Raw genomic sequence first — 16,606 nt, forward strand, 5'->3', positions numbered from 1 at the left:
AGGTGAGGGGCAACAGGAGAGGGGTGTCGAGTTACGCCTGTCCTGCTCATCTGCCGCCGCAACAACCTGCGCTGTTTGTGCGAGTACAAGTCAAACAGCAACAAAGTTTGGGATGAATAATACTTGGACAAAAATATTTGTTTTATTAGTGTTGGATATTGAAAGGATCCCCAATTTCTTCCCAGTCCCGTCTTCCCCAAAACGACCCGATTCCAAACTTTTCACCTCCAAAAGAATCAGATCTGTGTGACTTCAGATACGTACAGAGAAACTGTACTCAACTAAAATTAGAGCTACTTCAACATATTTTTACTCAAGTAAAAGTAAAAAGTAGCAAAGAAAAACTCAAGTAAGAGTAAAACGTAATTGGTAGCATCTATTCTAGTACTGATCAAATGATCAATCATTTAAAAATAACCATCAGATGGATCAAAATATAAAGCTAACAGAAAAATTTGAGTTAATTCATATAAGTGATAAAAAAATAATTTAATTCCAATTTCTTTCAATAAAAAACTATTATTAGTTGTGCTTTCTTTTTATTTATTCCTTGTTATGAACTTGTGACGATACTGTCGGCTCTCGCTGCTGAATAAACTTTAAAATTAATTCATAAATGACTCCATCCATTACTACTTTTGTAAACAATGTGCTGCTGTACGACATCTACGTTCGTCTTCTGAGCAAGCGGGTCGCAAACAGTTCACCCAGCAGTCCGATTTAATTAGTAGCCTGGACATCCATGCTAAAAAATAAAACAAACAAAAAAACCTAACATTTCAGCAAAACAAATTCAGAACTGAGCATCAAGAAATGCCAAGTCACTAAAATCTTTTTCAGTGCAGGGAACAAAAGTCTTAATATATTAGCTACCAAATATTGCTATTTATATTTGCAGTATGGCACACATAGGTACTGTAATGATGACTCCGTCTCATATAGAATATTCATTTAAAGAACAATGGCAGTTTACAACATTTTTAAATAAAATAATCTGAGCGCAGCGTAAAATCGTTTTCAGCCTCCCTGAGCAAATATTCTGCAGAACCAGCTCACATCCCAGTTTGAGTTCAGTGTTTTCAAGTGTTCCAAAAGTAGATGCATTTTAAGATTAATCAAGGAAAATATCATGAGAAAATTAGTCTGTTTTGTTCACAGCTTTTGCTTATGCAACAAGAGAAACTTTACACATTCAGGATGGGAGAGGAAGGAAAGGAGGCGTGAAGTCGCAGCTCTCATGTATCTCCCAGTTTGGCTAAAGTGGAAACTGTGGTCATCATCACTGACCACAGGGTTCAGTAAGTTACCGTTACGCAACACGCAGGGTGCGTCTCCTTCTTCCTACCTGAGCTCTGCTACAAAAGGAGTCACGCTGAAGCAACGTGCATCATGTTATTTTTGTCATGATGAACAAATTCACTCAACTGAGACTCAAATTCAAAGTCAGACCTCTTGGCAATCTTAATTCAAATCACCGGCAGATAATTAGAGAGAGCAAAGAAGAGCTTCTTTCCCTCATATTTCACGTCTCATTGCCCTTTAGAGCAACAGAAAAACTTCTGACCTTTTTACAAATCAACAACTGAAATTTGGCATTCTCCCTTTAGATTGAAAACATTTGCCAGAGGAATGATTCATATCTGCTTTAAAATTAGTGAATAAAATTATTTTTGCTCAGTGTTCTTGTTGGCTTGGGTTGCAATTTTAATATTTCATGACTAAACAGGAATCTGAACCAAAATACATGGAAATGTAGAGTAAGAAAATGTCAAGATGGTTAAACTACACGTAGAAAATGAGGACTTTATGAATATTTACCATAATTCCTGAAAAATACTAAGAGAAGTGAAATACTCAAATTGTGAAAGTAACAAAATGGAACAAATGGAAGTAGAAAGTTATTTTTAGGTATAAAAAATGAGTGAGGAGGCCAATTATCCAGACAGTAAATGTATTAATATGTTCTCAAATCAATTTAAATAAAATAGTATGCATTTTAGTGGCAGTTTGGCTTTTTTTCTTTAAGTAAAACCAGAATAACAGGTTAGCTAGTCAGGCTGTCTGCTGAGGTAGTCTGGTTGCAGCTTCCTAATAGTAGTTCTGCTACCTTATGAATAGCGAGTGGTTCTGGTTTAACTTCCAAACCAAGACTGCTTGAGTTATGAAATATTTCCAAAACATTTTCCAAACAGCCAGTGAACCAATATGCAGCAGCAAGTGGGGGAGGGGCAGCTCCGCTTTACTGTATTCTCCTTGCAATTGGAGAAAAGTCCAGAATCTTTTCTTTGTATGGCATGAAGACTTCAGACAACAGAAACAGCAAACTGGATAAATTAAGGAGATTAAAAACAAAAAAACTGAAGCAAACGAGGGCAGCAAATGGCCGGTGATGAGATTAACCCCGCAGAACCGCAGACATCGGTCTCTTTGGTGATGAGGCAGTTTTGTTCCTGAGGCTCATGGAAAAGCTGTCATCACAGTCGCTACATGGCTGTGGGCATGAGTCACAGCGTAGCAAGCATGGAGTCGGCTGCTGCTGCTGCTGCTGCTGCTGACACACAATCATTTGAGCCACAGTGAGGTTTATCAGGTAATGTCAACACGGCGCGTTCAGAGGGGAGTTCAGGTGGCAGAACAGTAAACGGCAGCGATTGGCCGGATCACCGCCTGAGAAAACTGGAACATGAAAAACTTTCCACTTTGTTGATGCTCACAGTGATGTAGCTCTCAAAATATACCTTATCTGGATGTCTTAATATCGAACAACAACAAATCTATCTCCCTTTTTTCAACATGTGTTAGTTTTAATAAGCAAATAACTTGTTTACTGCACTGGACAAATAACAGGTTGATTATTCAAGATGATCTCCATTTGGAGGAACAGGAAAACTGAGTACATTTGGCACCATTTGAATGAATGAATGGGATTCCTCAGGGCTCTATCCTTGAGTCATTGTTGTTTCTTATTAATGGAATTATGGGATATTATAACATCTCTTACCATCTCTTGGCAATGTATTTGTTTATAATTACTTATTTAAAGCTTCTTATGATTATTTTTTTGATTCATTTAATTATTTTTCAATGGAATTTTTTCACCTTTGACCCTTCAATTCTGTCGAAATGAGGAAGAATTACAATGATGCTACTGCCTTCGAATAAATTAGGACTTTGGCGTTACGCGGTTACAAATACAGTCATTTTCTCCGACTTTTTGACCTATAATTATGTTTTATGAAAGTGCAAAGACCACCGACTGCAGACTTTTAGATCCCTGTTGATGTGATGCAGTAAACACAACAGCAAATGCACTCTAATCTACACAAACTGTGTTCACTAGAGTCTCTGCTAAGCTGTTGTGTTTTCACCTTGATGGTCTTTTGTTTCAACTATCTTCTCTATGTGGATCATTTGAGTCACATTCATTCAAATTCAACCCCCAAAAGAAAACAAACGGCAGCAAAATTAAAAATCTTTTTAGATTTGTGACGAGGGTTACCAGCAAAGGTTCCACATAATTACAACATCAGTTGGAATGATCAATTTACAATTCTCTATTTTTGTCAATTAAGCCGGTATCCTGAGTTCAACACAATACGATTAACTGAGCCCAGCTGAGACGTAAAGAAGGTTTATTCTTTTCTCTTTCTCCCTCTGTAAATTACTCTGCATTAAAGCCAAACACGTCTTTATCTCAGTCTAATCCAGATCCTCAGCACTTGGTTAGGATTTGGGTGAAAACCACAAAAACTGGGTCACCAAGTAACAATACTATACCCAAATAGCCTCTGTTGGAATTATTAAGAAATTAATTTCTGAACCATTTGGAGCGTCGGGTTTAATTACTGATCTCCTTAAAAAGGGAGGACTGGTAATAAACTGGAGGACTGGTAATAAACTGGTGGGAGCAGCAGGGAGGCAGACTGCTGAGGCGGTAAAATATCACGCTGCGATCTCTTCCTCATCACATTTTGAGATTTTTCCATGACTGTTGAAAGTTAAATGCAAATTTTCCATTGGAGTGAGTTACGACTGACTTTCTGCTGAAACGCAGCCAAAGTTAAACAGACAAACGTTTACAGCAACAAAGCATGAGGGTGTTTCTGATGGTTTTTATCAACCTGTGGGGCAGCAGCAATAATTGTAATCGAATTATCACCCACCGTTAAAATGCAACAAAAACAAAACTATCTTCCCTGTTTTTAAAGACATTTATATTTTTAGTAAATATAGCACCCGAAACAAAACCCAATATAAAAAAAATTACAATAAATATATAAAAAAAGGTAAAGAGTAGAATTAACACAACATATAAAATGTTTACTACAAATATTAAGCTCTTCATAACTGATCATTTTAATAATTATCATTTTATTTTACTAACTGTAGAATAAAATAACTTCACATAAATAAAAAAATGATAAAAAATGAAGGTTTTATTCAGATGTTTTAAAATATGTTCTGCAGAATTTGGCTCTCCACTTGCATTAAATTAAAAAAGAGAAAAAAAATGCTAACTTGCTAGCCCAAAATAATTAAAAATACAGTACATATACACATGATATAAAATAAGATAAAACAAAACTACAACAAACAGAACAAATATTTAAGATAAATGATCAAATCAATTCTTATTTTTAATGTTATAATAGATTTTTAATTTTACTGTCTACATTGCATAGTGCAGCTCTCTACATTTAATTTCTGTTCATTTAGCTCTCCACCTATGTTGAATTTTTAATGAAAATTAAATCAACTCCTCTAAGCAAAGCAAACCTGCTAGAATAACCTTTACACGATTGATACCTGCATCCCTGGCTTACTATTTAGAAATAAATATTCACACAACTCTGGGAATGACAAAACAACAAAAAAACGTTAGTCTGCCTCTAAAGAGTGCAGGTGTTATTACAGTGGAATCAATACGTTGAATAAGGAGCCGACACGCCGGCGCTGCTGCCGTTCCCTCCAGGCCTTCAGCTCCACATTAGGGAGCTTCAGATCAGTTTATGGCATTTGGGGACACATTAATCCTCTTAACACCAATTTGGTCATTATGGATTTTATTGAGGCAGGAGCTTTTCCTCCTCTGCAGCACTTAGGCGTGGGGTTGAACGGACACATGCTCGCAAACCTTCTCCTTTGACACGCTTAACATACAAGTATGAAAGCAGGCTCCCACGCAGAACCATGCACTTCAGAGGGACGCTAATGCAAAGTGTTACGCAACACCACATGACGAGGCAAGAGCATGCCACAGGAACAGGTTTCACCCAAGAACACAGGGATACGCACTGCCTAATCTCCTCCTTTTCAAGACGTTTCTGCCTGACTACTGGTTTTAATGTAATTTGAGTCGTAGTATAACGTTAATATAATGAGTCATAGTTTACTAATTTTCTATCAGGGGAGAAAAATGGCTCCAACTAAGTGTTGGAAGTCCAAGGAGTTTCTTCATGTGTTTTTGAAGTGGGATTTCGTTCAGTTTTGATGCATTTAATGAACATGAAAAACATCTCCCAGAATGGTGTGTGGTTCGAGATCATAGTTCAAGATCACATATTGCAATGGATATTGTTATTGATTTATTGTCCAGCCCTAATCGATCATGATTGATCGAGATAAAACTGATTGATTTATTGATGGATCCCTACTTAAAATGGCAGTAGTGATCTTTACTTTACAGTTTGCTTCATTACAAACATGTTTGTGCAGAATAAGACCAGTAAACTCCAGTTACCATGTGACGAAATTTCCTCCTTCCACATTTTTTTGTTGAGTTACAAACAGAACTATCTTCCATTGCAAGACCTTCTAGAGTTGTCTGATTACTGCGCAGGCCTTTTTGTCACATGGTAACTGGACCCCCCATCCAGGAGACGGTCCTTTTGTTCTACGTCACCCTAACGGACGCGGATCCAACCCTTTGTCTGACACATGAGTCCCACGCTTCTCTAGGGTTTCAGGTCAACATGAACTCCCCGTCTCCACCTGCCCGGCGGCCGGACCGAGAGGAGAGGGCACACCTGAGCCTCCGAGCTCAGAGTCAGGATCGCTCAACCCTGCCAAGACCCGGATCTGGTTTCCTTCCAGCGCCGAACACGACACCGTCAACCGTCTGTACGCATCGGCTCTGTCCTGCTAAACGCCAAACAGCTAGTCAGGGTCCGACAAAATACTGCTTTAAAGGCTGGTTTGAAATTTTACGAACATTTAAAAAGGCTTTATGATTAATTGATGCACAGCAGTCGATCATTCATCTGGAAATTATTGAGCTCATTTTAATTTATTGTGCAATTAATTGATTTATTGCAGCAGCCCTAACTGCTAGTAATATGCCAGACTGTATCATGGTAACAATTTGAAATCTGTTTTGTTCATATTGTGAATTTTTATCCTTTTTTTTTTTTTTGTTTGTTTTTTTTTGTCGAGCCTCTGATTTTAGATGCTGTGCTGCCGGAAGGATTTCTGCTCTCCCTTTATGTCTTTTACTTTGGTAGAGCAGTCGATGCGAAACAACAACATTTTGTTTTTAAAACTGGGAGCGGCTGATCAGCATCTCAAAAGCTCAATTAGTAGATGAAGTTTCAAAGCCAGAGGAGTTAAACTGGACACTTTACGGATGCAGACGGTCAGCTGGAGATTTAGAAAGAAGCAGCAAAAGCAAATGACGTGGATCAGCTGTCATCCAGGAATGTTAGCTGTTAGCATGTCATACAGCAACAGTGTCTTCAGTCAGAGGCCTTTAAGATACACTCCAAAATTGACTGCTACTGGAGAATCTGTCTGCTTACTGCATCACTCTTTTGAGATAATTTAATGAGTTACAATTATCTTAAATGGGAATTTAATTTCCATTTAGGATAAATTAAGTAGTTTTTAAATTTAATTTTAATTAGATCTGGCTTGTCTTAGCTGAAATCAGATTTCAATCGATGCCAATTGTTTTTTTCATTAGACTGTAAGAATAATATTCCTATTCATGCTTCAAAGTAAACATTGTGCGTCATGATGTTGATATGTTTATAAACTGAAAATGAACAGACTTCTTAGCTTGGATGGATTCCATTAAAAAGGTAAAACATTATAATAAATCAAATAGAGCAACTATCAAAGGACTGACAGCGTCATCTTATATAAAGCTGCACAGACGGGGAAAGAAGCATCAAAAATGTCAGCAGAAATCCCTTCTGTTTGGCTGAACAAACAGCACACAAGTCAATAAATGCCTCCTTCTGTGTCTGAAGTGACATCATTACTGTGAGAACAAGCCAGACATATGAAAGAAGACAGACAGGTTGCAGGACAAACAGAGTGACCCGGGTCGGTCGACGGAAATTTTCTCCCGAGTGAAGAGCTGTGTGTGTGTGTGCGTGTGTGTGTGTGTGAGAGTGTGTGTGTGTGTGTGTGTGTGTGTGTGTGTTTGCTGACAGAGATGTTTCTCGGCCTGTAAGTTCGCTGACTCACTGTTGTGGTTGAGGTGTGTGAGTGTGGAGCATCTGACTGCATCTGTGTTACTACAAAACTTCAGTTTGTGGGAGCTGAAAATGGCTGTGCTGTTTATGCTTGCAGTGGTTTTCAATAAATGAGTTATAAATAAATGATCTGTCAGTAACGGACCCAAAGCCTTACAAACATTGAATGCAAATCAATAAATGGATCTAAAGCAGGGGGAAGCAACTTTTTTTCATTCAAAGAACTGCAAAATAGAAAGATTTAATAAACATGCACTAAATTAAATGTTTTATTTTGAAAATTAAAGATATCAAATTAAATTTAGCACTATTTGGAACCATGTTCTAACTTTCAAAAGAAAAAATACATTATTTTGTGAGTCCTTTCCATAAATATGCAAAACAACCTGCAGCTTATCCACTAAATATACAAAGCACATATTGAAGCCATTTATTTACCAAAGGTTATTTGTAATATTGCAATGCTTCATATAAATGCAGAGAAATGCTAAAATTACTTTATTTTCTTTATAATTAAAAACATTTCATTGTTTTTTTATAGAGCCACACTAAGATATGCAAGTCTGCCCTGAAATATTAAAAAAATCATAAAAGTTAATTTGCTACAAGACAATTCAAAAAGTAACCACAATTTAGATTAATTCACTATTTAAATCATTTATTTTTCTGTTAAAATGATTTTACAACAGAAATATATTATGTTATGGCTTACACAACATGGGGAAGTCTGCTTGCCTTCGAAACCTTCCAGAAGAATGGGATTTCCAAAAAGGATTGCTGTCCACAAAGTGCCAAACATCTGACTGGAAAGTTGAGTGGAGGGAAGAAATACACCAACAAAAATTCAAGAGCCCTAAAAGGATTGTGAGGCAAAGCCAAGAGTACAATTTGGAGGCGCAAGGTGCAGTCTGCAGAGGAAGTCAGAGCTGCAAGACGTATCCATGATAAAAAGGGCTACAACTGTCGTTTTATTTGTATTAATCTACCTTTTCATGATACGTCAATTTATTTAGATTTAACCATAACCATAACGACATGCATGTGGCCTGTGCTCCATCACAGATCCAGCGCCTGCCAAGATGCAGTGACCTTCACAGTTTGTCCTGCGCCGTCATCTGCTGACACCAGCACATTTTCCAGGTGACATTAGTGTTGTGACAAACATGACGGCCTCCGTCGTCAGAACCCGTCTCACTCAACACGACAACAAACTGAGCCGCCGCTATGATTTCACTAAAGCAGAAAGAAAAAAAGCTCTTCTGATTGGTGCCACCGGCTCTGGAGTCACTGCATAAAAACAACCTGTTCAGTCCAGAATCGCTCCGTTCGACTCGTTGGTGATGTAACCAGCAGGGACTGAGCCACGCCGCTTCACCGGTGTCAAAACAATGGCTCCACAGAACCGTGGCCACTCACAAGGCATCTCTGCTAATTTTAAACCCAGCTCTTTGTTTTCCTTCCATTCAGCAAACAAAGTCCTAATTTTTCCCTGGAAGATCTAAATATAGCAGACCGGGTCGGATTGTCCATCCTCAGCCATCACATTGATGAACACAGGAACAGAGCTGATTAATCGAATTAATTGCGATCAATCAACTAATTAAGTAATTGACTAATCGTTAACTGGAATATCTGGACTCCAAAAAGGCAAATTTTCTGAAAAGAGTCCAATTTGTAGTAACAGTAATTAAGCCAGAACTATACAGTTTTAGCTTCACCTGGTTCAAATTAGCTAAAGGTCTTAATTAGGGCTGTAGCAAATAAATCTATTAATCACATAATAAATTGAAAACTAACTCAATAATTTCCATTTGTACGATTTAATATTTTTATAGCTTTTCTCTTCCTCCCAAAGACTAGACGGTAAAAGTCTTCAGTCTGGTGTTTTGGTCTCAACTAGCTTCTTTTTTGATGGACAATGCTGTTTACAGAAACTGCATAATTTATTTTATTTATTGTTTCTGTTTTCTTTATTTATTTTGGATATTTAAATGCTAGTTGCAGAGTTAGATATTCATTAGAATCATTTCATTATTATCATTATATCACTTAAAAATAGTTTCAAAACAGCTAAATTTGCTTTAACAGGCCTAGTTTTAGTTGATATGTAATCTACTAATCACCTTTTGCGAATCAATTAATCAGATTAAACAGATTATCCCTTTAATATATTCATGTTAAGTAGAAAGAGCTGAGCTTTTCACATGTTGGTGTTACAAGTATATTCTTCTTTGCTTCAAATAAGTATTTACTAAAAACTTTTTTCTATTACAGCATTTAGGCTCTAGAAGTGTTTATGTTCATATTTAAAAGTAGATTTGAACTATTTGTTTATTTGCATCTTTTTATAAATTTATATAAAATTCATTGCAATTAACCTGCAGAATCTTCCCATTTTGTTTTTCGATTAGTCAATTAGTCATCCAATATAATCAATGTGTATCAATAATTGTTAGCTGTAGCCCAAACAGGAGCATCAAATAGGTTGACATCATGAGAAAATACAGCAGGTTGACGGCGAGGTGAGCTCAATCATCCCAGTGTGCACCGTTTTAATCCGTCCTCTTCCAAAGATCTCTCCATCGCCAACTGTGTGGCAGAAACCAGGATTAGTGGTGTTCTTTACGCCTTTTGGAAAGTCAGCCCTCTGTCTGCTCTTTTAATTGTGCACAGGCTTCGACTTTTTGGGCTAAATCAGAAACAGGTGGATGAGCAGGAGGTTTAGTGACGATAATAATAACACTGGAACTTGAGTTAACTTCATTTTCTTTAATTCTCGCTCTCCTCTCAGGCCAATCCTGACTACAATGACTCAGATCAGTCTTAAAAAAGAAAAAACAAAAACATGCACGCTGTCTCATTGGTGCCTTTCACGTCGGCCTCTCTGCAGAGGACTGGAGCTGTAATGAGAGTTGGGAATGAAACGCAGCAGCTGCCGGGCTCAACGGGAGAACGCACAGTGAGCGGTCAGCACCCATTGTTTGTGCACTCCAGATAATTTCAGTCCCATCGAACAACAAGCTCGTGACATTCTGAACAGAAGAAGCGAACGTGTCCAACTGGAGAAGCACATGCAAGCTGCCAGAAAAGTGACAAACAAGGCGGCCGAGGTCTGAATTTGAATTGGAGCACTGACGTAATCTACAGCGAGTAATATGTTGCATTAAAAAGCTATAAAGTGGAATGTTGCAGAGGTTAAAACATTCACATAGAATCAGCTTCACTTGCAGCTGCTTCTCTAATCTTCCATTTATGATTAGAGACAATGGGAAAACATGCAACTGCTGTATTTTTTATCAAGACATTGATTGCAATTAAACCACATTTTCCTTTTTCTCCATCTGTATCATAATCATGCTCCTTCGGTTTCCATGACACCACAATCTGCAGGGGCATCAAGGGCAGAGAGACTCATTCTAAATGCTTAAATATATTATTATTTGGTTAATATGAATGCAAAATGTATTTGCACGAAAGCAATTCTCTGCGATTTAAATATTATAGCTGCAGCTAAAGCTGTTCAGGTTTAGATAATCCTCACAACAAATCAATTCATAAAGATGAATATGGATTATATTAATGCTAGTGAAATAATACAGCAGTTCGCACAATCTCTCTTTTAAATGCCACTTTTTTGGTGGTGCACCTGCAATGCTGCTGTGATGGGAGGGCAGAGACAGGAGGGGGGAGGAAATGAGTGTGTGTGTGTTTCTGTCTTCTACTGCGTCTAAAACCGGCCCCACTGAATGCGTATTTCATAAATCCCACTATCCATATCATATCCATCCAGTTCCCAGCGCTGACCCCCGTCCCGCAAAGCCACGTCGGCTCCCGCATTCAGAGAATTGAACCAAACTCTCTCCGTATTCTCGTTTCATTCATCGCCGTGCAGGGGGCGCGGCGTCGGTGCGTCTTGGAGAGCTGCGGATCCCATTGATAAAAATCCTCGTCTGGAGGGGGGGTAGGTGGGGGGTAAGAGCTGCATTCAACGTCACCAAGACATGCATGCATCTATAGGGCAGCATGCAGCAGCAGCAGCTGGTGCACAGCCGCAAAGCAAGGGCAAACTCAGCAATTTAATGTGTAGGACGCGGAGCGTACCTGCATTTTGTCTGACGTAAACACCTCGGTGTCTACCTCGCAGGCGATGATGGTCACCATCTCCAGTTTCATATTTATGGATGGCATTCCCCTGGGTGGTTGGTAGGAAAAACGCAACGGAGCCAAAACTCTGCTCGGTCCTGTCAGCGGGTCGCAGAGAAAGCGCTCTCCTCCGGGAGGAGCTGAGGTAGCGTCCAGAGACACGGAGAGCTGCAGCAGCCGGACTCCTCACTGCACTGAAGCGCCGCTCTGAGTGATGCTGCAGCAGCCGGACAGATCTCACTCCCTCTCCGGCCCTCCCCTCTCCCCCCGGTTCTGGCTCCACATTGACGTCATCACCAGCCTCACGTTAGTCCGGGTTTACGCCACGATACCGAGCTTGTTTGCTGCTCGACGATCCGAGCAGGGCGCACTGCAGAACCCACCGTCCGGTTTTTTCCGCTTCAACTTGTTATCATTGCCGTTTTATGCCGCGCGCAGAAATGTGGCGCAAACATTTGAGGGAATAAATCAAGAAATGGCGCAGCTTCAAAATAAAACGGCTGAGAGGCTGCTGCCTTCAATCAGCTTTCAATCTGCCAAAAACATAAAAATAAAAAAACATTTTGGACTCTGAAGCAGGAAACTGAAAGAAAATATGTAAATATCTGAGTATTATGCCACAATATTTTGAGAATATTAAAATAAAAATTGAATACGAATTTATTTCAGTAATACTACTTTATACTTGCAATTTTATTTAAACCTTTCTTAGTGTTACCGTAATACTCATAGTACTGAAAATAAAGTATTCACACTCTTTGAAATGTGTCCAATTTGCCATGTTGCAACCATAAACCAATTTTTTACACTTTCGGGATTTTATGCAAAAATAAACACAAAATGTCTTTAGAAATAAAAAAAATCTGAAAAGTGTGGTGTGCAATTGTTTCCAGAGTACTCAGGCACAAAGTAATTCTTCAGGTAGAAGATTTACATTAATGCTCTTATTTTGAAGGGGGCAAAAAACGTTTACACAGCAGATCGATTTCCTTTCTGCAAGTTGTCTGTTTTCCTCCTAACAAGAAAACAATAAACATGCAGGAACAAATAAAACACAAACAATAAAGAGCAAGATACACAATATCTAAGAAAATTATAGATCATGTAAATTATAATGTCAAAATTAAACAGGTGTTTGAGGTTTGTCTTTCAAATATCATTTGAATTGAAGTTAGCGTTTAACTTTAACTTCCTCTAATTTCCTTGGTATAGTGTTTTAGAGTCATTTCACATGTTTATCCAGTAAAGCAAACAGAATAAAAATGAAACGTTGCGTTTGAACATAACCAAACATTAAAAGGACACAAAGGAATTCAACTTTTCTCTATAAGATTTGCACCTTTCTACATAAAGAAACTTTAAGTTTCAGTTACTTTTTTGTCTTACGTCATCATATTGAACCACAGCTTTAGCTACGTTGTCAAAACTGCTGAGCCTCATGAATGTTTTTTTCCCCTGTAAAGGCACAATTGCATAACAACGCATGTGACACTTTATAACTGCAGTTGACACAGCTTGAGGTTTCAGAAAAACAAAATAATCAGCAGTCGTGTAAATGTGCTGCATGCTAAAAGTGGCTGATGACACCAAAACCCAAATTACAGGCGTGTGAATTTTCTCTCTGTCATAATTCAGAGGTGGAATCTTTGAAAGAACATCTTTCAAGCTCTTCTGTAGCTGGATTGTTGATTTTAGATAAACTGCGTTCCCTTCATTATCCTGTTAATCTGAGTTTCCAATACAGCGGAGGAACAATCATTCCACAAATTCCCAAACCCATTACAGAGCTGCATAACAATCCATGTCTCCTCTGCATCACTGAGATCATCTCTCTTACCAGCCCTTCATTTCATAACGATAATAATAATTGCTCAAGCATCTGAGACAGCTAAGTCTCCATGAGCCATTAATATTGAGGCCCTAAGCGGTTAGAGTTATTTATGTCTCTGTGTGTGTTAGGCAGCGTCCAAACTGAGCAGACGCAGAACATGAGGAAGATATGTGCAAATGACCGTGACACGCCTCCAGCAGACGATCCGTCAGTCACTCCGGTTTGGAAAAATCTGCCTGTAAACAGCAAAACTGGCCACACACATCAGGAAGTGCGACACGTCTCCCCACAAGCAGAGCGCCATCAGATTCTTCCTCTCCTGAGAGGAAATCTTTTCATTTCTTCAATTCTCTGCGCTGTGAAAAGGCAGCACGGTGGATGTAACGCGACAGGTTTAGACATTCTTTCCAAAGTCCTCTCACAGCTCATTAATCACGCGCTCAGAGGTAACAAAGCAGCGAGAAGGCGTCATCTTTACTTTCAAATCCTCTCTGTTCTTTGGAGGATAATAAAACCTCCAGCTCGTCAAAGGTTCTGATCATTTATTTAAGTCATATAGGGACAAAGTTTTATAAAGGTTAGGGACAAACATTCAAAGTCTGGAGAAACTTAAGTGAAAGAAAAGCTTCCTGGTGCATAAAAACTGTGAGATTGCTGCTTTTATATCAGCTATCTTTAGTCCAGTTTAATCAAATCCTATTTGTTTGGGGAGATCTCGGATCGGTTGAAGTTGAACTCCAGTGCGGTTCGAGTCCATATGTGAACGTCAAGCAAACTGGAGGTCGTTCCCAATACATTAAGCGGACTATAGCACAGTGCATTCTGGGTAAATACAACCAGAACAATCGCTAGCGTGTCAAGTGCTAGCGGGAGAAATGACTCCATTTCTGTTTACATTTTGCAGAGGAGGAAGTTGCACTTGTTCTCTGGCTATTTTTTTTTAGGTTTTTGTGTCATTTTTCTGCAACAGTTCTTGGTTTAGCGCCCCCACAGGCAAGGAGGGGAACATGTTTTCAAATGGTTTGGATGGTTTGCACAGAGGAGCGTGACAGCAAACTGCAGCAGCTAAAAATGTAATAAATGTTGCAATTTTGGTCCTCAATCTGAGTAAACACCCTCAGTTATCCTGTTTATTTGTATCCAGTGCAGTCCAGCTTAGCCTGTGGCACAAAGAGCAGTTATGTTTCAAATGAGCTTCATTATCATATAGCAATAACCTGAGTAAACACAAAAAGCAGTTTTGAGTAATTTATTTATAAAAAAAAAATCTTAAAAATGCAACAATTGCCATAGAGTCTTAAATCACAGGAGGAAATTTTTGCCACACAATCTTTATTAGAGCCACATTGGTGGAGGGTTTGAGCATCAGCTGTCTGTTTTATTTATTGTCACATCGTCCCAAGCAGATTTAAAGTTGGACATTGACCAGGCAACTCTAAAATGATTCTTTTGTTTTTGTTTTTTGTGCCATTCAGAGGCGAACTCCTGGTGAATAAGTTGAACTGCAGTATAAAGGTGCAGAAACCCGGGAACTGACAGATTCATTTATATCTGCTGGACACCAGCAGGGCTGAACAGCTCTGTTGCTTCATGAAAACAAAGTGCCCTGCTCGGGTTTTCTCCACAGTCTGACTTCTTCTTACATTGGCTAAAAAAATGCAAAACACCAGATCTATTGGACTGACTATGGTTTCAAACAGTGGGATTTTTCACAGGCTTTTCTTCAATTTTATTTAGTTTTTTTTTTTTTGGAGAAACAAGAACAACATGACCTGATTTTCTAGCTTAACACAGCTTGTAACAGTTCAGCAGACAGGAGGCATGAAGTGTTCTTTTGTTTGTGCAAAGAATTGTGAATGAAGAAGAGGAGAACCAGCAGGACTTTGAGAATGACGCCAGACAGAAAGAAAAGTGCTTCATCATCCTGGGTGATCCGTTGTTCTTATCAGGTGCGACAAAACGGATCAGAGGAATGTAAAGTAGAATGCAATGCCTTGTGTGGCGCATGGATGGTGTTTGTCATTTTGAAATATCCTGGCTCATTTTATTTCATGTAAAATTCATGATAGCTATAGATGCATTTTCATTCTGAGGACGTTATCTAATAGTTTGTGTCACTAAAAGCATGCTGAGGAGGTAATGTTGAGCTGGGAACAATCACATTTCATTTAGTTTATTGTGATTGTTTCATGTCTTTGAAATAAAGCTTAAATGGTTGTCGAACCAGAGACAAGACTTATGACTTCTTAGGACATTCTGCAGCATTTCAAGTAGAGTATGCATGCCGTTAATGCTTGAATGAGATTCTTATATCAACAAATGTAGGAACACGGACTGAATTCTGACCACAAAATTAAGTTTAAGACTCCAGGATAGACCCAGAACTGACTGAAGGAAATACACAGTGAAGCTCCACTTATTCCCAGTTAAGTGTTTTTGCTGATTTGTCTATTCCTGATGGATTTTTCTGTGCAACAAAACCTCAGATTATTCATGGAAAATTAGCCTATTTGCTGATTTTTTCATAGAGCAAATCTAAAATATAAAAAGTATCATCTAGATGCAGTGCTGTTGAGTTTCCAGTACAAACGTGTGCTAAACCTTTTCCTTATTCTGTGACTGTAAAAAAAAAAAAAAAAATTATATATATATATATATATATGAAAATGTATTTGCAACTGCAGTGTTTCCATTGCATAAGAAATTAAAATCACACTGAATAAGTTTGTTTACATAGCCACAGTGGACATTATTCATGTATTGAAGCAACAAGCCCTTTATAAACTCAGCTGTTGACAAGCTGAGGGATGATGTGAGATCTCTGGAAGTCAGTGTCTACAAATAAGTAATTTGCTGTTGTGTACAAACCAGCGTGATGCAAAAAAGTGCTGCCATTACAGTTTTTGATTTGGCTGAAAAACAACCTCATCCTAGCACAAAAACTTCTTGGCAACTTTTTCTAACTTGGTGTTTCCCTTAAACAAATTTATGTTAATTTTATGAGCTGGTGTTTGCACAGCAGCCAAAGCAGGAGCACATTTCCTTTTGCATGGAGCTAATTGACTGTAACCCATTGAACAAAAATAAGGAAGATTGTATTATAGATTGTATGAGTTTGAATTATCAAAATAGAGAGTTATAAATGTTTTTATAAATG

General features: G+C 38.4%; 1 protein-coding gene across 3 annotated transcripts in view; it reads right to left on the reverse strand.

The window, feature by feature from the left end:
• Positions 1-16,606, reverse strand: part of rcan3 (regulator of calcineurin 3) — a 39,433-nt gene that overhangs the window by 10,452 nt on the left and 12,375 nt on the right. Inside the window, exon 1 of one of the 3 annotated variants that reach the window (XM_055053437.1) lies at positions 11,577-12,028. The exons of the other annotated variants lie outside the window; for them this stretch is intronic. Within the exon in view, the coding sequence (XP_054909412.1) occupies positions 11,577-11,663 (87 nt within the window). The 5' untranslated portion in view covers positions 11,664-12,028. Of the gene's footprint in view, positions 1-11,576; positions 12,029-16,606 lie in introns of those variants that run through there. 3 annotated transcript variants of the gene reach the window in all.

The sequence above is a fragment of the Poeciliopsis prolifica genome, unplaced genomic scaffold (assembly GCF_027474105.1).
Source record: "Poeciliopsis prolifica strain line A6 unplaced genomic scaffold, Auburn_PproV2 SCAFFOLD037, whole genome shotgun sequence".
Taxonomy (NCBI): domain Eukaryota; kingdom Metazoa; phylum Chordata; class Actinopteri; order Cyprinodontiformes; family Poeciliidae; genus Poeciliopsis; species Poeciliopsis prolifica.